The sequence below is a fragment of the Pavona decussata genome, unplaced genomic scaffold (assembly GCF_977016875.1).
Source record: "Pavona decussata unplaced genomic scaffold, jaPavDecu1.1 SCAFFOLD_366, whole genome shotgun sequence".
Lineage (NCBI taxonomy): Eukaryota > Metazoa > Cnidaria > Anthozoa > Scleractinia > Agariciidae > Pavona > Pavona decussata.
In genome coordinates this window covers 812,284-833,646 of record NW_028145742.1, presented here as the reverse complement: position 1 = coordinate 833,646, position 21,363 = coordinate 812,284, and the positions used below count along the sequence as shown (strand labels likewise).

The 21,363-nt window shown below is 37.4% G+C and overlaps 1 protein-coding gene across 1 annotated transcript in view; it reads left to right on the top strand.

Moving 5' to 3' along the window:
- Positions 1-1,843: 1,843 nt before the first annotated feature.
- The window catches only part of LOC146452588 (ubiquitin carboxyl-terminal hydrolase 32-like), a 29,266-nt gene continuing 9,746 nt past the window's right edge, over positions 1,844-21,363 (top strand). The window contains exons 1-25 of the mRNA XM_085097673.1: positions 1,844-2,045; positions 2,153-2,280; positions 2,377-2,482; positions 2,612-2,730; positions 4,693-4,858; positions 5,461-5,592; positions 7,750-7,857; positions 8,465-8,574; positions 9,046-9,120; positions 10,101-10,184; positions 10,885-10,946; positions 11,028-11,133; positions 12,217-12,513; positions 12,708-12,848; positions 13,563-13,799; positions 14,928-14,999; positions 15,440-15,521; positions 16,123-16,203; positions 16,916-17,054; positions 17,202-17,307; positions 17,736-17,792; positions 18,818-18,864; positions 19,292-19,361; positions 19,971-20,030; positions 21,130-21,244. Coding sequence (XP_084953799.1) covers positions 1,988-2,045; positions 2,153-2,280; positions 2,377-2,482; positions 2,612-2,730; positions 4,693-4,858; positions 5,461-5,592; positions 7,750-7,857; positions 8,465-8,574; positions 9,046-9,120; positions 10,101-10,184; positions 10,885-10,946; positions 11,028-11,133; positions 12,217-12,513; positions 12,708-12,848; positions 13,563-13,799; positions 14,928-14,999; positions 15,440-15,521; positions 16,123-16,203; positions 16,916-17,054; positions 17,202-17,307; positions 17,736-17,792; positions 18,818-18,864; positions 19,292-19,361; positions 19,971-20,030; positions 21,130-21,244 — 2,758 coding nt within the window. The 5' untranslated portion in view covers positions 1,844-1,987. The remainder of the gene's footprint in view (positions 2,046-2,152; positions 2,281-2,376; positions 2,483-2,611; positions 2,731-4,692; positions 4,859-5,460; positions 5,593-7,749; positions 7,858-8,464; positions 8,575-9,045; positions 9,121-10,100; positions 10,185-10,884; positions 10,947-11,027; positions 11,134-12,216; positions 12,514-12,707; positions 12,849-13,562; positions 13,800-14,927; positions 15,000-15,439; positions 15,522-16,122; positions 16,204-16,915; positions 17,055-17,201; positions 17,308-17,735; positions 17,793-18,817; positions 18,865-19,291; positions 19,362-19,970; positions 20,031-21,129; positions 21,245-21,363) is intronic.

Here is a 21,363-nt window from a genome sequence, read left to right as displayed (position 1 = left end):
CTCTGGACAGCCTTTATTGCCCCCGCAGGGTTTTGGCCCAGACGGCCAAAACCCGAGGAGGCACATTAGGACTCCCCGCGTATAGGGTATAGAATTTCGGTGTGTCGAGAAAAAATCTCGATTTTGGAGAAAACGGTTCGCAAAGGATTGCCCAAAAAGTTCGCAAAGGATTGCCGAATCTTCGCTGGGGGTGAATGAGGATTTGAATAAACAAGCGAAGAATGCTGGGAACGGAGTCTTCACCACGAGGTTTGCCAGTGCTGAAGGTAAGTCATCAGTGCTTATAGCTTTATAGATCATTCGGTTACTGAGTCAAAATTGTGTCAACAAGCATCGCTCATAGAGGTCTTTGAAGAATAGACTCGCACAAATTTATATATTGTTCATCGATCTTTGACCGTAAGACACGGTCACACCGGTCAGTGTAAAATGCAGACTGCAGACTGCAGACTGGGGGTAAAATGCAGACTCGGGATAAAATGCAGACTAAATTATAAAGACTATCTTTTTAAAGTTACAGTCAATCCAGGTCACGCGTGAACAGTAATTCCAAGAATGAAATGAACATTCGAATTTCTCTTTGTAATGTCCGACGTGTGAATGAAATGTTGGACATCTCTCTGGAATCGAAATCGTTCCGAAAAAAAAAAGATTCAAAATGCCTAGGGAAATTTATACGGGAACTCTGAAATCTCGTTGACGATTTTGAAAACTGACATGTAAATTTCAAAACTCCGTTCAAATTTCAAAAATATCGTTCACGCGTGACCTGGGTTGACTGTAAAACACTCGAAGTGATTTTGGTCTGTATAGAAAGCTAATAAGTAAGTGTAGAATTCCAAAAAGATATATGTAGCGTTGTAAGAGAAAAAGGAATTTGAGGCTTGCGAAAAGAACTTAGGATTTCATTGCGTGACTTTTGGGGACCGTGCCCTACTTGTTCCAATACTTTCAAAAATTATTTCTCCAAGAATTCGCTTCGAAATAAAGAGAAAAACCGCTCAACAAGATAGTTAAATGTTTTAGTTTTGAAAAAAAAAAATGCATTTGACGATGTGCTTTCGAAATATATCGGTGAATTTTAAAGTGCGCGGATGGATGTACCGTCCGCCGTGAATTAATTACTTTGTAAACAAACCGAGTACAGAAAACTCAAAAATTCGTATCTCGGTAAATATATGTCCTATCGAGCTCATTTTTGTCTCTATAGAAGCTGAGTAAATGTAGAATTCAAATATGAAAAGATTTCTGTTGCGCAGATAACGAGGAAGGAATTTAGCGCTTGCGAAAAAATCGTACAAAATGAAAACAGTTCTCACGGTTTAAAATAAATGAATACTTTCCGGGATACAACCTGCCCAACCGAACAAAATTTAATTTTATTGAGTCTGCATTTTACCCCTGGTCTGCAGTGTTCAGTCTGCATTTTACGCAAAAAACAACATACCCTGTACAAAGCATCACACCATAAAAAAAAGCGGGGGCAGCTTTAGTGAGAACTATTACTAGTTTGAATTTAAGTTTGTTATCTGGCTGCTGGTCCACTTGTAAATATCATATTCCAAAAAAGATGTGCACTGCAATTCGAGGAAACCGGTAAAGCCAGATGATGCATATGGATCTCACTATTCAGCAACAGCAAGATGCACGTGATTTACTATTTATTTTTTTGAATTTCTTAGGGGTTTTTTAAACAGGTATTCGCTCAGCGTGATTGGAAAATTACCATGGAAACCGATAAGCAAAACCGAAAGAAAACAAATACTGAAATTGAAAATTCCCGCGTACGTTTATTACCCATAATTCCGCACCAACGCCGGCAGTGAATCACCCAAACGAGGCTTCAGTGCGAACGTCACGAGCAGGAATCAGGAAGGTGTGTTTTGCTGTGATCAAGACAGCGCAAGGTGCAATGTTTATTGCTAACAGTTTTTATCTGGACAACGACAACCTCAACAATATGTAGTAACTATCAGGCTACTCCATTATGGGCCTTAGAGAGTCAAAACTTTGTTTCCTCGCTTACGAGGAAGCGACCAAGCGAGGTAGGTTTTCAGCTGGTCACGATTGAAAGACCTGTCTACGTGATCAACTGAAGTTTCGCTGTTTATTTCAGCTGATTTTCTCTTTGTTTGTTCGGATCTTGTTTTAGTTACCGACGATGAAATGCAGCGCTTAAGACTGGCGTTCAAACGTTGTTCTGGCGTGAGTGGATTCATGCCACAGTCGGTGTTTTTGCGGGAAGTTCTTGGTGATGGTGTACCGAGTAAAGTCGCTGAGGTTTGGGAAAAGTTCGTCATTAGCTTAATTCCTTCGGTTCATCTCTTTACTTTACAGTATCTTTGATCGCAATAAAAACTCTCTTTTTTCTTGCAGCATATTTATACAGCATTTGGTGGCTCGAATAAGGGCATTACATTTCGAGATTTGCTCTGTGGTCTTGTTCTTCTAACCAGAGGCACACGTGAAGAAAAGATAAAATGTAAGTGTAAGTTTGGTATCTGAGGTGCTAGAGGGCTTAAATAATAAATCATGAATCGTTTTGTTCCGTTTGATAGTCCAGTACTGAAATAACTTGTTCTCTTTTGTCTTCTTTCTTGTCCCACTGAAGTCATTTTCAATATTTATTCAACCGATGGAGCGTTCGTCTACAAAGATAATATGGAGAGTATTATTTTGGCTTGTGATGGTGGTAATATCCCTCAGCCAGTCATCGACTGCTTCTGCGAGGTACTGAATCCTTTAATTCTCAACTTTTATGTTAGCTGTAACTCACAAGCTTTTTTTATTGTCATAGCTTTTTCTCGTATGTGGTGAAAACATTGCAGTGCTTCATCATCCTTGTCAATCAGATTTACTGAAATACACTGTGACTTTCGTGTACAAACTCAATAATTGTACTCGTGTTTACATTCAAGTAAGCGTATAAGCTCTGTTTGAGTTGACGATCATATGTTTGAGACAGGCAGATATTACGAGATCGCTAAATCCTATTTTAAGAGGAAGTCATAATTTCCTCAAAATATTGAAACGGAAGAAAATTATGATAATTATAATACACCTAAGGAACGTTTTTATAGGTGTTTGTCTCGATCCCATCAATAACAGAGACTAAACAACAGCAAATCAATTTTTGATGCGGTAGCTTCATTTTATGTTTCAATTGTGCTGACTCTGACATAATTATATGTACAGGTTCAATAATAATAGTGGTAAAGTTTGCATAGTTGTTTCATTGGCCAAACATGGTTGACAACTTTTTTTGGCTAACTGCAAACTATAATTCACAACTTTTAATCACAACTTTTACATACTTTAACATGTCCTCTAAACTGGTAATCAGTCATTCTTGTACACATACTACTCTAGATAGCCACTTAAAGGAAATTCCATCCTATGTATATCATCTTAATTTTCACACAACGGTGGTTGTAAATTCCTTGTTGCTGATGTTACCTAATAATTAAGGTATTTTTGTAGAGCTTGCTTTGCAATGGCAAAGACCTGTCTCACACAGCATGCTACTGCAGTTCCAACCTCATGATCTTCCACCTTTTGGTTCAAGCATTGCACATTCATAATCACTCAAAATACTTTTAAATGATACAGTAATACATGTATACTAGTGAACTGAGTTTGGCACTTGGAACTTGGAACCTAGTTCTGCCACTGTTTGCCAAACTTAATTATTTCAAATGATTTGATATAGTCAGTTCAAATATAATTTCTAAAATGAGTTTTCATTGAAACTGTAGCATCACTGACTATTTGAAAAAAAAAGACTGACTGTACCATTGGTGCAATATCACTCACGGCGACTTGTGCCATCATGTGAACTACCCATTTTCATCAAAATATTTAGTCGCTGGCACTAAAGTTTTGTCCCTGCACCTTATCCAACAGGTTCAAACCAGTTTGTTTTGAAGGGGCAAGTTCTAGGACTTGTCCCCTCAAACGTGTGTTTGTCTCTTCTTGTGAACTGTGGATGGGACATGTCTCTGGGACAGGTCCCCTCATATAAGCAATACAAGGGACTTGACCCAGGGAGTAGTACTGGCAGTTTGTACACTCGTGTGTGCCGACCTTAAAAATTATAGGATGGCGTAATTTTTAACGTTAATAATATCATTGCATTTTGGTTTTGTCAGTTTTTGACCACTAAGTGTTATTTAACAATTATTCCACGAGCGCACAATGGATATGAGATGATAGATAGCCAATGAGGCGCGTAGCGTGGAGTTGGCTATAATCACCTTGTATCCAACAAGCGCGAGTGGAATAATTGTGTTATTAAAAGCGATCAAGAAATATAACTGTCAAAGTTTATGAAAATAATTGTAATTTAAGTAATTGTTTTAACATTGTTGTAAACTGCTATTGGACAGAAATGGAAAATGGCCCTATAATAATAATAAAAATAATGATAATAATTGTTATTATTACAGTCGGACCTCTATTAAGCGGCCACCCTCCATTAAGCGGCCACTTTCCAAAGTCCCGAATTATTATTTTGTCAGTAAAGTGCTATATTCGATACCTCTATTCAATGGCCAACCTCTATTAAGCGGCCAGTTTTCAAAGTCCCCAGGGTGGCCGCTTAATAGAGGTCCGACTGTATTATTATTATTATTATTATTATTATTATTATTATTATTATTATTATTATTAATCTTCCACTTATCTTTCATGTAGTGTGATCGGCTGTCATTTGAGGAGTTTTCAAGTTGGTTGGTAAGGAACCCTGATGTCACCACACTCACAAGGTGGCTACTCATTGTCAGTAATGGCTGCAGTATTCAGTTGACAGACAGCAGCGAAACACCCACATTTTACCAGACACTGGCCAGTGTCACTCACCGTAAGTTATTTATAAACATGTGAGGAATCTAATAAAAAGAGCTTGTGCAGAACACATTTGCTGTAGTATTTTGGGAACTAGAGTGACCTCTTCAGTTATCTCCACGTAAACCTCTGCTTTCTAAGAGGTCACTATGGTGATAACCGAGATTAAGCTCCACGTTTATGACAAGCAGCAGTTGTGTCCACATGACGACGTTTACCCTGCATTTTGCCTCTCGCTGTTTTCAGTTTCTCAGTAAACTTTTGTAGTTTTGCATTAGCATCAAAAGCCAGAATTATGTTGCACTATTCTTATCTATGAACTTTTTCAAGAAAACAAACGCTAGTCTCATTGTCACTTGCAGTAAATGTGGTGCTTAAACTCTCTATTAATGACAAAATAGTAATGGACTTTGGTTGAGTTTTGAATTTTGGTGACAGACGCTGCAAAACTTTGTGAACACTTACAAAGTCAACTGATCATGATGGCTTTATTTTTTCTTTTTTTTTTTGTCAATTGTCTATTCTCCTTAGTAATTTAATTAATATTGTATGGAGACAATGGCATTCGACACAAAAATAAATAGTCTGACATTACATTGTTTTCTTACTTTTAATTAGTACAAGAAACAGATGTAATGGAGCTCGAGAAGAGGTACTGGACATTAAAGTCTGGTACAAGAACTGGCAAATTTGATCTGGAAACATTTTCTCCACTGGTGTCACCTCCCATTCCACAGTGTCTTTGTCCAGGTATGATTCTTCATAAAGGCTATTTTTTTTTTCATTTGTGTGGCAACAGTTCCAAGGCTACAACTGGAACTACACTTGATTGCAAAAACATTGACAGCTAAAAAGGATAAACCTTGAACAGTGAGACCCAGTGGCTGTATGGGTATAAGTGTACTAAATTTATTTGCATAATATTCTATTCTCGTGCAACAGTTGATGACCAAAGTTAGTTGCATATGGTGAATGATGGAAACTGTTCAAGCTTTCCTTAAAGTGTCCAAGTTGGCCAACAAGGGCCAATTTGATTGATACACAATTCACGATTTCCCTAAGTTCAAAACAGGCAATGAACTTATTAAGCAATATTTGGTAGAAAATTATTCGGAAGAATTAAGTCAGCACTGTATTTTTTATTGCAAAGAATGAGAATGGTAAATTATTGATTATGGAAATGAAGTTATTGTTTAAACACTACCCACAAATCCGTTGGGTCTCATCCTTCACGGTTTATGCTTTTTAGGTGTCAATGTTTTTGCAATCGAGTGTATATAGTGAGCAACATAGTGATGAATATGAGAGAGGTGGCATGGTCTAGAGGCTGGGGCACTCAACCTGTAATCCTGAGGTTCCATGGTCCAAGTGCTCCTCTCTGTCCACTTGGACCACTCAATAACGATGATGATGATGATGATGATAAACATTTCTATGGCACCTACTCTATGTCCAAGCCATGCCATGTGATAAAAAAGATAATCAGGCTGCATTCGATTGACCATATTCCGGAATAAAAATAAGTAGAATAGCTGTTAGATTTCTCTTTTTAGGTAAATTTGGGAAAACGTTTTTTTCAAACTCTCGGTGAAACACAATAATTTAAGAGACATTTTGTATTCCAGTAACTCCAAAAATCTAAATGAGAGATTTCTAGTAATAATAAAATTGTATGTATTCCTACTCCGGAATAGGGTCAATCGAATGCGCCCTTAATACAGGGACACGAAAAGCCAAAATTTAATAATGGCGAATAATACTGACAAATTCTATATATGGTGCGGTTCAAAAATATTTTGGTTTGAAAATTTTCAAACGGGTTTGAATTTTATTTTGCTTGTCTCAGATTATGGTCATGAATAATACAGAAAGGAAAATAGGAATTAAACTGGTTTGAAAAATTTTAAACCAAAAAAAATTAAACCATAGCATACATGTATAATTATAACAATAAAACTTATTGTAAACAGTGTGTTCAAAGGTCTTTTGTGTAAAATTAAAAAAAAACTGACATTATTTACAAAGTCCGATGTTCAAAGTCCATGTCACTCTTGTACAGCCAAGTGGATTTCCTCGTACCTACCAGTTTGGATTTTTAATAACATTCATTTTCCATTGTAATGGTACTTTTCTTTTGTTTAACATGTCCCCAATTAGCACTGTTGTGTTAAATACATCAACACTTCAATAACGGTCTTTTGAAAACATGTAAGGGTTTGCACTTTGCCGTGGCAGCGTGATATGTGCGCTGTCACAAGCAACGATCACCTGCTATCACCTTTCATTTCATCCAAGGGCAATATTTCAACAGGATGGTCTAACCCACTCTTTTTTCACTGATGCTTTTTGTCTGACTCATCCAGTGATCCCCAAAGTGAAGGGTAGATAAAATTATTATTTATTTATTTAGTCACCCAAACAAACAGAATATAAAATCAGCTGAACAGAGATCATTGGTAATTACATATCAGTAAATGTGATAAGGAAGCCTGATGTAGCTACACTGTATATGCTTATATGAATAGTCATCCTGTGACTAGTTAATTAAACCATGGCTTACTACAGAGTGAGCAAAGAGAAATATAGGCAACACACATTGAACTTACATCACAAATCAACTTTATTTGACTCTGTTTTTATTGAAATAGAAAAACTCTTGATTGTACATTTAAACGTAAACACTTTCTGCCTAGTGAATATCTTATGTCCATGTTGCTTTTTCCGTGTCCTTTCTCATGCAAGAGGAAATAATGACTTAAGAGTATGTATCCTTTGGGCAGTGAAATATTTCATGATATTTTTTTTAGGATTTGTAGAGTACAACATACTACTATTGCCTAAAAAACATGATTTCTGTATTAATACTATTACAGCATTTATTAAATCAGTTCTTTTATTTAATGTCAGGGCTCTTTAATGCTTTTGATGAAAATCAAGATGGTCATATTGATTTCCGTGAGTTGGCTTGTGGTATCTCTAAATGCTGCAGAGGCCCAAATTCTGAAAGACAGAAGTGTGAGTAAACAAGCTGATGCATGTGTATGTACATGAAAATAATTATTAGATAAGGAGAGTCATTATATCGCACAGAGTTTGCTTTTCAGTAAGTTCTCTCAAATATAAAATGCTCTTTTTAAATTTATACCTCCCTCTTCCATAACAAAAGTCATCACCACAGTGGGCTTTTGATAGAAAGAGTGCGTATTCAGAACATTCAGATATTATAAATGTTACAATTATGTGAAATGACTGATTCAGAAAACAATGTTGTTCTTAAAAGTAAATTCATTGACCTTGGGGAGCTTGATACATATGCTGCTTATCATACCATGGCTGTTACTGGCTGTTTGTCTTTTCCACAGTAAAGGAGGATTATAAAAGTAAATAAACCCATTTCTGGCTTACAAGTGTATCATATGTGATGCCCTTGGGTGAAAGATTGTCACAAAATTTCACAGTTGTGCTATTGAAAAACTTTGCTTTTTACCCTACTGTTCATTTTTCAGAGAATGTTTCAATTTTGGGTTTTTATTATCTGCCAAATGAATGTACCAGTCGTCTGAATCGGTTTATTTACAAAAATTATAGAGTACGCTTGTGATAACAGTTGGTTTTGCTTCAGTTTGTTTTAGGGTGTTCGATTCTGATGGAGATGGGTTTCTCTCAAGAAGTGAAATTGAATTGATGTGTAAAGCTCTCATAGAAATCAGAAAAGAAAATGTTGGAGAAAAGGTTAGATTATAAGTTATGACCCTTTATTTTTCTTGTAGATATAGTAAAGATGGATAAAGACTTTACCTTGTAGTTTAGCATTGTAAGGAAAAATGGTAAAATTACTGTAGGGTGCATTTTTTTGGGAGAATCCAAAAACGGATTTGTGATCTCCTTGTCCAGAGTGGATTCGTCGGTTCCTTTGATGCACCATGATCTGAATGATCTGAGATCACAAATCCATTTTTGGATTCTCCCAAAAAAAATGCACCCTTAGTTGTGATAGCAAACATACCAGTTGGTATATACGTTGTGGTTTAAATTTGTTTTTGGTTTAAAAGTTTTAAAACTAGTTTACTTTTTATTTTCCTTTGTGCAGTATTCATTACCATAATCTGAGACAAAAGGAAATACATTTCAAACTGGTTTGAAAATAACCAAAAAAAAATTTGAACCACAACAAATATTTTTTTTTTAAATTTTTGATTTCAGGACACAAGTGATATTTGGGAAAAGGATATTCCTCTAATGGCAACTGAAATTCTTAGTGACTGTAGCAAAGGCGAGGTGTGTTGATATTATTTTCTGGAATATAAATGTTCACTGCAGTAGTCTCTGCTATGTCAAACTCTCAATGGTAACAGGTTTTCAAGATAGCAGTAGCCTGCTGTATTAGTAATGAGTTTGCGCAACAGGATATTGCAGAATGCCCGGTGCAGCAATTGTGATTTTGGCCGATCGCCGCAATCGGCGTATTAAATTGCCGATATCTGGCATGTCAGATATCGGCAATTAAATTCGCTGGCATTCGCCAAGTGTGCCCGTTCCTGTGATTTTTTACACTCATCGCTGCGAATTGCCAATAAAGTCAATAAATTAGGTTGGGCAATTTCATCACATGAACAATGTTGAAGTGCCACATCGCCACAATCGACGACAAAAATCGCCTGGTGTCCACATCAATCGGTGGTAAAAATCGCTTGCGATTTTCACCGGCGATCAAATTCGCTGCGATTGGCGTATAAAATTGCCAGCTTAAAGAAGATGGCAAAATGCCTTTGTGTGAGAGCATGACATGTGTATTGCTGAGCATGAGTATGTATATACACCATTAGAGTAGCCAATTATTGATTGTGTGCTTCCAGAAAATTTCCGTACCCATCTCAAAAAGGGTTGTTGGATATTGCACAGGGGGCAGAGGTACATTGTATCCAAACCGAAAATTTGAAATGAAAGTACTATGAAGCTAAACTAGTATTTCTAGAGGGGTAGGAGGGGGGTTAAAAAGTTATCCTCTCTTGGTAGGAGGCGGGATGGGGGGGAGTATGGATACGTTCTGGAACAACACAATGATTATAAGATAGGATAGGATAGGATAACTTTATTTATACATGGTATTTCCACAACTTCGGCCACTTGTATCTTGGTAGTTCACATGCTCAATCAAGACCTATAGTGTACAGCATATGAATGTCAAGCTCTGTATTGATCGAATTGTTCCTTGTAGTAATCCGAAGCTGACAAGTGCATGACTTATTAATTTTCAGGATGGCCAGATCACTTTAGAAGAATACAAAGAGTGGGCCGCAACTCACAGATTTTCTCACATGTTTCCCAGGTTGTTGGTCCAGGTCAGTTGTCACTGAACAGATGTAGTTGTGTTCTAAACTTAACTTCTAGCAATGTTTGAGAAAAACCGTATTCAAAATGGAAGCCATAGGACTGTATTTATTCGAAGGACTTTCTTGTGGGTGTATTTTCAGATGGGTGGGGCTTACCACGAAAGGAAGTTTTGCATTTCAAAATTGGTTGGGCTTCACAGTAAAAGTCTAAAGGCATTGAACGCGTAACTAACAGCTTACAACTGCTAAACTTAACAGTGCATGGTGCTTATTTCTGGAGGGTATTGTTACTGGAAGGTTTTAGTGTGTTACATTTTGGGGAGTTGCATGAAAGCTGAGCAGGGGTGGGGGGGGGGGGGTTGGTTGGAGATTTACTGGACTCTATATGCTGTAGATAGATTAATCAAAAAGTGGATATCCAAAAAAGAAGCTCGTTGCATCAGGTTTCATGAGAGAATCTGGGAGGGCATTATAGGAAGGTTTTAGTGTCTAACATTTTGGAGATTTACATGTAATTGCGAGCAGGGTTGGAGATTTTACTGGACTCTTTTCACTGTTACTACTGTAGATTAATCAAAAGTGGAGCCCCAAAGAAGTAGCTTTGTGTAACAGATGAGAGGATCATTGTAATTCCAAGCAACTTACATAGATCTTTATCCTATTAAGATGAAAATTTTTACGTAATAACACTATTGTATACTTTTGTTAGGTCTGTCACATTGTACTTGGATTAAGGCCAGTCACAAGAGAGGTTGAACTTCAAGTTGTCAGGTACACAGTTATTGGTTTTGTTTGTTTTTGTGCCCATTTTTGTTTGTCTTTCATTCTAAAACTGTTACTTGTTCCATGTAGAGGATGGCTTGAGCGTGAGTACCAGCATGAACTTAAACCAGGCACCATTTGGTATTTAGTTGCCATATCTTGGTGGCGTATCTGGAAAGAGTATGTCAGTTATCAGGTTGGTGTAAGTACTTGAAACTAAAACAAAATGTAACTCAAGCACAACATATTTCAAACAAAATCTCTGATTCCCTTACAACATCTGAAGCCTTGGGAGTTCACTAGAGGCTGGGTTTTAAAATTATTATCTAAGAGATTATATTTAGGAGCTGGCTCAGAATTTTGGAAAATTTAAGAAAAAACTTTGTTGTTGTTTGGGTAAGGGTATTGAATTAGAATCGGTGTACCAGAAATGTTTGCATATGGTTCATTTCCCAAAATTAATGGTCCATATTTTGTAAGGCACTATTTTTAATTAGTTATTTTAGAGAGTGGAGGGACTCAAAGCCATAAACATTTGAATTTGAAAACTGTGGCTTTTAAAGGGAACCTCCACTCTCACAACAAATTTGACGGGTAAGTGTTGGAAATAGTGTCTAACGTCTAAATTTTAGTCTAAAATGTAGAAATGACATTCAAGTGTGTTAAAAATTAGATATGATTATCGACAACTTTCGCGTTTAAATTTCCTGGGCGCAGCTATTTTGAATTTTATGACGTGTAACGGTTGCTGCTATTGTTATTCAGCAGAAGTTCTTTTGTGTAAAACAATAATTATTACATCATGAAATCCAAGATGGCAGCCCGTGGGAAATTTAAGAGCGAAAATAGCCGATAATCAAATCATGTTTTTTCTGACACTGAAATGTTATTTCCATGTTTTCCAATGAAATTTCAAAGAAAATTTTATTTTCAATAATGTAACGTTAACATGTTTCGAGACTGAAGGTTTCCTTTAAGTTTTTGTCAGTCTGTATTTGTATATCACAAAATATTGTAAAAATAAGCACTTATGTCAAGAAATGAAGGCAGTGGCGAATTTGGCAATTCTGATGAAATCTTGCCACAGTCATAACGGTGACGCATTTGGGAAGATTTCGTCAAATTCCCAGTAAATACAAATAAGCTAAACACATGGAAGCCTGCCATGTTGGCGGATTTGAATCTTAATTTTATTCTTTAGCCAAACCCATACCATGTGTGAAGGAAAACATTACTTTTCTGAGAAATGTGTCTCATGCATAGCATTCTGTTTTTTTAGCCTTACATTAGAAGAAGCTCAACTGGTGCCCTTCGGAAGAATGGCACGTTACCATCAAGACTAAACCAAGTGAATTACGTATCCCCTGGAAACCCAGGACAAGCTTGGAGCAATGACCCAAGTCTGAAGACAAGATCATTGGGACGACGTGAATCTCATCCAATGTTTAACCAGGGGCAGACGGCCGTAAGTCCATCTGGTGCAATGAATGGCCACTGTTCACCGGGGACAGTCTGTGGTACTCAGGTGCCTGGACCTGTCGACAATGTTCCTCTTGTTGAAAATGAAACCAGGAAGGTAAGACATCTCTTTTTACAGTAACTGTCAAAATTCCCGCACAGTGATTTGCTCCTAGCTATAGTGTATAAGAGTATAGATATTAAAATGTCAGATGCAACATGCATACTTTCTCAAGGGAAAATAAAGCCAATTTCACTCATACTTTTCCCATGTTACTGTAAAAACATGTTATGTTCTTTTTGTCACCTCAGGTGATGATTTTAACTGGTGAAGGAGGCAAGTTAAAACGCAATATTCCTTTGTGTAGAGGAAGAGACTTTGAGATCCTCCCTGAGTCTGTATGGAGGGCACTTCAGCAGTGGTATGGAGGAGGACCTGCTCTTCCAAGAACGGTAAAATACATATATTATCTGAGTACAAAATTTTAGTAAGTGAAGTTGTCAAAACTATTGTGATCGGACTTAATTCCCACCATAGCAAATATTGCAAATGACAGTGCTCTCTCTCTTTATCTACATGTTCTGATTTAATGGCGGTGCCCAGTAATGAAGAAATATTTTTGTGAAGTGCATGGCTATGTGGGGAAAGCACATTTTACCAAGGGCTATTGAAATCCAAAAAGAATGGTGGTAACCATGCATTTTTTAGAGATACTTAAGTAACAATATTATTCTACAAAACAGTAAAATACAAAGCAATGTATGGCATTTCTTTCCAAATTGAAGCTTTATTATTTCTGAAAAATGCATGGTTTCCCCAAATTTTCTTTATGGATACCAAGAGCACTTACTAAGTTCTGCTTTCTCCGCAAAGTTTTAAACCTGTGCAAAATATATCTGTATTAGTAGGCACCACCCATAGGAAACCCGAGTATCTTGAGATGCGCAGAACGTATGCGCAGTAACAAAAGTAGGCACCTTTCTTAATTCATCCACCACTGAAAACCCATAAAGTACTTGCCCATACCTTCCGAATTTTCCAAACTTTTTTTAACAAGCTTTTGCCCATTGCCACAACTCTCAAGTTTGGGGTCTTAGGTTTTAGCAGAGCTTAGCCTGTAGGATAATGCAGCAAGCTAAACTGAAATCATATAACTTCTTATGTAGGTCATTATTCCTTCAAATGGTGATCCAAACCCAGAGCTGGAGTTGTATCCAGTCAGCTTGCGGCTATTTCGGCACTCTCCTCCTCCAACTCGCGGTGGCATCACGACATGGACAGGTGTTGGTTTTGGGCTGAGTAGCTTTGGATTTGGTACTAATTCTCTGACCACTCCCCATGCCCCACCCAAGAGGTACCTGGCATATGTGGCTTCCTTTAGTCGAATGAACACCATACAACAGGTGTGTTACTTCATAAGTCAAGTCTGATCTTAAATTTCACCTTGGTTAGAGTTTGAAATATTCATTGAAAGCTTGACAACATGTCTTGAACTTTTATTTAAGCCTAAAGGGTGTTCAACAAACAATGATAATAAGCTCATTGGTAGAGTCTCCGAAAACTAGTAATCGGAAGGTCTTAGGTTCGACTCCTGATATTAGCACTAGGATTTCCTTTTCCTGAGTATGCCTGTGTCACTCACTGAATAATACACCATTATCAATGATAATTGATTATCTTTCATTGGATGGTCAGAGAAGTTCTTGCGATAATGTATTATCTTCATGTGATCATGTTCTCCCTGACAATACCCCATAGGAGCGTGTTAAAGAGTAGTTAATTTAGTGCCTCAAGTACATTATGTGCAGTTCCAGAAAATATCCATACTCCCACCACAGAAGGGTTTTGTTTTGCACCCCCCTCCCCCCACAAAATTCCAGTTAGTCTTCACTCTTTGCTTCTAAAATTTTGGCTTTTAACACCCCCCTCCCCCTAGGAATTTCTGATGACATTCTGTGGGGTGGGTATGGCCTTTTTTCGAAACTGCACAATAGGAGATGGGTGTTGAGGATATCCAGGGACTTCCACTGTGGTCAGCCGGCCCCATATGCGCTACTCCATTACTGGCAAATACCCGCCACCCAGCTATGAGACTCACATGCCCAGGCACTCATCCCACTGACGAAATGTTCAGTGGAGTACAGTACAAAACACTGCAGAACTGAAATACCACCATGATATACACACTACCCAACCTGCCATTTAATATTGGCCAAAAACTGACTGATGTTAGCCAAACTGCTATTTATGACTGTTGACTGCCAACTTGTCTAACTATTAGACAAGTAATTGTAGTTAGGTGTCGCCAATTAGTTTACATTGTATGTTAGCGACTTCGACACTATAATAAAGTTCTTACTTACTTACTTACACTAATCAACTACATGCTCATTGTTGGTTAACTTGATTAAATTTCCAGATTCATTTAACGTCATTAAAGTGAAATATTTGAACATTGGTGTTTTTCATTACCTCCTAGCTTGTAGTGATGATAGTAAGTAGCCTTGAATGATTCATGTTCTTTAATCTAGGTATATGATTACCTGTGTGCACGCCTCAGAATTCGTAATGAAGATATGCGACTCTGGAGTATGGAAGATGAGGTATGATTGTGTAATTCAGTCATGAGATGTGAATTTGATCATGCAATCTTTTGGTGACAAGTAGAGCATTTTAATGTTCAGTAGATTGTCTACGTTGGCGATATCAACTATCCAATTTTGGGATGTCACCCTGAAAATCAACTTCACATCACATCTCTGTTTCTGAGTTTCTTTTCGCCAAAGCCATGTTGAATTCAATTTCGCCCCTTGTTTGCCTTTTTTTTTTGGAGGGGGGCGGGGGGAGGGTTGTTGGGATGGTGGTTGGTTTCGTTTGTTTACGTAGTTAAGTTAAACAATACACAATAATTATAGTTTTCCTGTAACTTGACTGTTCAGTATCAACAGTATCATACTACATAATTTTACTGTGACTGTTATTTCTTTGGGGTTATTGAGACACCTTGAACATGATTGTGACTGTGTTACATTTTACTTCACAGAGCAAATTAAGGCTACTAGAGGAGGACAATTCTTCTCTAGAAAAATTAGAAATCAAGGACAATCATGCTGTGCTTATTGAAGGTTAGTACCAAGAAAATATTCTTATTATTGAGTTATGTAGCTAAGGAGAGTGATGTGCTAATGAACACCATGATTACTATTAGTTATAATTAAACAAAGTGCACTGCTTTATTTTATTGAGTGTGAATTAGTGCAAACGAATAGTCAGTATCAATATAAAAATTCTCTCTGGACACATATGGTAACTTGAAAGTCTTTATTTATCTTTCATTCAAAAATTCATTAATAATAAATTTTATTCATAAACCCATTGACCTACATGTATCAAATGGTTGATAAAACATCATGTGGAGTGGTTTTAAAACCCAATAAAACCTGCTCTTTATTAGCATGCAGTGTTTAATGTTTTTCTCTTATACTAATTTCCAATGTTCACAAAAGCATCATTGTTATGAACTCTCTTGACACACCCTCTTTCAGGAATGTTTTTGAAGCCATTCAAAAAACTCACAGCACGTGTTTTATCGGGTCTAAAACCACTCGGCTGCGCCTCGTGGTTTTAAATCCCGATAAAACACTGCTGCTAGTATTTTAAACATTACAAAAAGGCCTCTGATTCTACATGTAGGATTACATTGAAGTATGTTATTTTTCCCTCCAGTTCGCAACAGAGACATGAGCTGGCCAGAAGAGATGTCATCCTTAGCAAACAATAGAAGTCTGAGAGAAAAACTTAATTTAGGTAAGCTTATGTATTCAAAAAAATGATATTTATGTCATAATACCCTAGTGGGTTGTTTTATCCGTGATCAGCATTACGTTTCTGCTTCCCATTCCTATTCATGGTGTATAATGATCTTTTGGAGATTTGGTGTTGGGTGAATGCTAAGTTTTAGGGCTTAATTTTTAAATTTAATTTATTTTTAAGTGATAGTACTACATGTAGCTGTACTAATTATTCCCTTGTAGTCTATTGTCAGCTCCCAATATATGTTTGGATTCAAGAAGCTTCTTGTGGTGCTACAATGTACCTTTTAAAAATTTGTGTAACATCAGCCAAAAACATCTTAACTGCGGGATTTTTGTGTAACTCTGCATTTAATACCTCACTCCCACCCCACAAAAGTATATTTTTAACACTCCCCTATTTAATGTTCATTCAAGTACTTCTTGTAAAGAAGACTGTTGAGTAGAACCCATCCCTGTCATGTTCCTTAAAATGGGTGGGCTTGGCTGTATCAACTGATCAAGTGACCCGCGCTGTTTGCACGTCTTACATGGTTGGTCGAGAGGACAAAAGGACGAAAAAAAAACAATGCTCCCAGCCCTAAAAAACAATGCAGCTGCAGGTTATAAGGGTCCAGTGAAAATAGAGCTTTTGAAAGGTACAGGTCTACCAAGACCATGTGTTAGCTTGACACTAAAATTTTATTCACTGTCATTTCTCTTTGCAGAACCCACAGAAAAGGGAGCAACTGGCCTCAGCAACCTGGGAAACACATGCTTCATGAACTCTGCACTGCAGTGTCTCAGCAATACCCAGCCCCTCACACAGTACTTTACTAGCAAATGCCACTTACATGAATTAAACAGGTAGGTAACAATAGATTTTAAGATGCTTGCATTGCGATTTATTTTTATACCATGGGAACTCTCCCCTATCCCCATTTCAGATGCCAGTTTTTGTCATAATCCTTAGCCCCGTTCTTGAAGGCTTATATCACTATTTTGTCTTTGTAGAACAAATCCTTTGGGTATGAAAGGCCACATAGCTCGTCGTTATGGAGACCTTGCTGAAGACTTGTGGAGTGGCAGTTCCCGCAGCTTGGCACCACTGAAATTGAGGGTGAGTAGTGCTAAAATACATTTTTATGTCCACTGATATCTCAGTTGTTTACTGGTCTTCTGTTGTGGGAGGGACAAAGGTCTAGTGGGGAGTGGACCAGATTCTATGTCAGTGGTTCAGTAAGGCTGGGCCCGTGTTGGGACCTCATTTTGTGTTCTTGAAGCACCTATCTGATATACCCTGTTCCCCATGTCTCCACCGTTTCTAAAATTGCAGAATTATTAAACAAATTGTATGGAGGAACATTTTTGATGTTCTCAAATGTGCATGCAAGGGCAGTAAACATTAGGACTGGCCTACCCTTTAATTCCACAGTTTTCAAAGTTGCAATGTTGTACTCTGATCAGCCATTACCCTCCAGGGTTTCTTAATCTTGTTATACAGTGTATTAATTTTATTTAATGTTTTTTTTTCTATTTTAATTATAGTGGACAATAGGGAGGTATGCACCAAGGTTTAATGGATTTCAGCAGCACGACTCTCAGGTAATATTAAGGGTCTTTTACTCCAATACAGAACAGCAAAATAAATGCCCATGGCTTACAATTAATTCTTAAGCATAATTTCTTGTGGTGGGCATTAAAGTGTTTATCTCTATGTGGAGTTTACTTGACATTTTACATACAGTGTAACATTTTCATTACGGTTTGGTCCTGAAATTGGAGATATGTGACATTATCAAAACTAGAGTAACATATAGGGGGTTGAGACGTATTTGAAAATGTGTAATACTGTTTCTCTGTGTTGCTTTGATTCTTGTTGAAAACATTAAAGAATTAAAGCCTGGTTTACACGTACAACGCAAGCATAAGGATAAGCACAAGCATGGGCACAAGGATGTTTACACGTGTGATGAGCATAAGCATAAGGTGACATACGCAAGCGCAGAAGCATAAAAATATGGCACAATTGCACGGCCAGACTGCCTTTTGGCGCAAGATTTGATTCCAATATGGCGGACTAGAATGTACGCTGACAATTTGCCACTGTTTTTCACTCTCCTTTCCTTGCGCTTGTGCTTGTGCTTGCATCGTCCTGGTTTACACGTACGACACAACGACGCAAGCACAAGAGAATGGAAATCGTTCCATTCTCTTGTGCTTGTGCTTGTGCTTGTGCTTTTGCTTGCGTCGTTACGTCGTACGTTTAAAGCAGGACGACGAAAGCATAAGCACAAGCGCAAGCACAAGGCGCTTATGCTTGCGTCGCATCAGTTTATACGTAGGTTTCTTGTGCCTCTGCTTGTGCTTATGCTTGCGTTGTACGTGTAAACCAGGCTTAAGCATACTTAATTTCTTCCTCTTCTTCTTTCTTTGATGTTATACTATATATACTTTGCTGTGCACATATTTCCTCAAACAAGTACCATGGCCTCTCTGTTTTTCATTTTTAGAATATCCACCATGAATTAATTGCATCTCTTAGGTGTTTGGCATAGGGTGCATACAACAAATTGAAATGTTCTTCATAACTCTGTTCTGACATTTGTGTGGTTCTTTTGTTTTTAAAGGAATTTCTGTCATTTCTCCTGGACGGTTTACATGAAGACTTGAACAGGTGGGTTAGAATTTGATTTGACCAATTTCTGTTTAAAAAGTGCTCAAAAGTATATTTGTATCTTAACATTTTGTTGTACAAAATACAAAAAGTACATTTTAGTCTTATGCATGTCCATTGCTATATAATTTGCACAGTAAAAAAGTTAGTAGGAAGTTTTGTGTGTCTGGTCTACAATTTTTTTCCCATATAGACCTTTCCTTCCCCTTGGTCCATAGCTTAGACAAAAAAGTGTTATCTTGGCCAATAGGACTTCCCAGTAGTTAGTAACATCTACAGTGAAGATTTAGATAACTAGTTATAACCTTGTACACTGGTTGCTATAGCCTCAGTTGTGCCATGTGACTACATGTAGAATCCCTATGTACGTATACATGTAACAGGGTGGTAGTAAGCTCTCTTGATTGATGGAGTCTTGTTATTGTAGAGTCCATCTAAAGCCATATGTTGAACTCAAGGACAGTGATGGCAGACCAGATGAAGAAGTAGCACATGAGGTATTGCTGGTTATTTTTCATATACACAAAACTTCCAGATGAATTTGATTCTGCCACTTGTGTTCTGCGTTGTTCAGAAATACTAGCTGCTATGGCGGGCGTTTATCTTTGTTTACATGTCAACCTTGACTTGATCTTTTTCATTATGTAAACATACTGTAAGAACTCAGTCAATGTTCTACCATGCCAACATATCATTGCTGTCAGATCTAGGAGAGGAGAATGGGAGACCTATGCCCCCAACTTGTTCTCAAGGAAAAATTAATTAGCCCTGGAGGGCAGAACGTTTTTACAATTCTAGCTGAAATGTTTTCACCCATGGGGCACCACCTTACACAAAGTTCTGGATTCACCCATACTTTTAGCTAGAAAATGAAATTTGGGCATCCAAGGTACACATTTCTTGAAAACATTTTGAATTATCAGGTGAATTTCAAACTTGGATCCACCACTGACTTTATTGGTAGAAACCATGTAGTTATTTGAGACATCCCTTTCAGCTCTCAGTTGACATCTTTCTTTCCACTCAACAAATTACAGTTTGTGTTTTTAATTCTGTTTTATTATTCATGTACAGTGACTCATGTTCCTTTTTTTTTTTACCTGAAGGCATGGGATAATCACCTGAAGAGAAATCAATCAGTTGTTGTGGACCTGTTTCAAGGCCAGGTTAGGTTTCAACTTTTCTGTTACGGTAACTGGCTTAGAGGTACTTTTATTTTCAGAATGACCCTTTTCATGGATTGAACTGATTTTTGCTGTTGTTGCTGTGACTATTTTGTTCACCATCTTCTTAATTGATTGCTGTGTGGGTCATGTTTTTAAGCTTAAGGTCTCTTAGCTTGCATCTCCAGCCATCTTTAACCCCTAATATCAAAGAGCAAATTCTCGTATCTTTTCCTCATACTTTTCTTATAAAAATATTGGGAGAAGTTATTGAAATATCAAGAAAATTTACCTTGGATGATCATATACTTAATTCTCAAGACCTCAGGGGTTCAATAATCATTGATGTTACAGGAAGAAATTTGATGCTGATCACTGTTAAGGTTTAAAGGGTTAATAGCAAAGAAAAAAGTGGGGAAGGAGCAGTGCTGCTGGTACTTTGTCCAAATTCCTGGCTTTTGTCATTCAAACTTGGCAACATCACTAGAAAAATAATAGAGTATTGTAATCATTAATTTGCTGTTGTTGAGTGTACTTAGCATTTGTCTTTAAGGGTGTTTTTTGTATTTTATTGATTTTTTTTTTTTTCCACTGTTAATACATTGCTAACCCATTTAGTAGAAAAATTGACGTACATATTAAATTATACTGAAATAAAAACAAAACATGCATACACACGCACATACACTCACTTGCACTCATTAGCTGGTGACACACGGTTTACCATCGTGCAACGTTTGTTGAGCAACAAAATGTTGCACGATGTTGAACCGTGTGTCACCAGCTGGGGAGGACTGGAAAATGGTTGGTTAGTGCCGTTCAACAAGTGACAACTTGTTGAATGGAATAGAACTCATCCCTATTTCGTTCAACTGCGTTCAACAACGTTCAACATGTGGAACGGCTTATTTCAACATTCAACACTGCATGACAACAGAACCGTGTGTCACCAGCTTTACGCATTACTGTGTCAAGTCTGTTGCTTTTAAAATGCACAATTCATGAATTTTATATTTGCCCCATTTCTTATTACGAATATTAAATTTGTTGTTAGACTTTGCAATTTCAGTTTCCATTAAGGGTGTTGTTGATTATTTTGCAGCTGAAGTCTCAAGTCAAATGTCTGGAGTGTGGTTATGTCAGTGTTCGGTTTGATCCATTCACTTTCCTCTCCTTACCCTTGCCGATGGACAGCTCAATCTATGTGGAAGTCATTGGTGAGCATTATTTTGTGATTCTCCTTTCCAGCAGTGTATATGAATCTTCATCACCTAATCTACATCATCATTGTCATAATAGAGAATAAGAGTGGAGGTTAAGGCGTAAAGAAACTTCA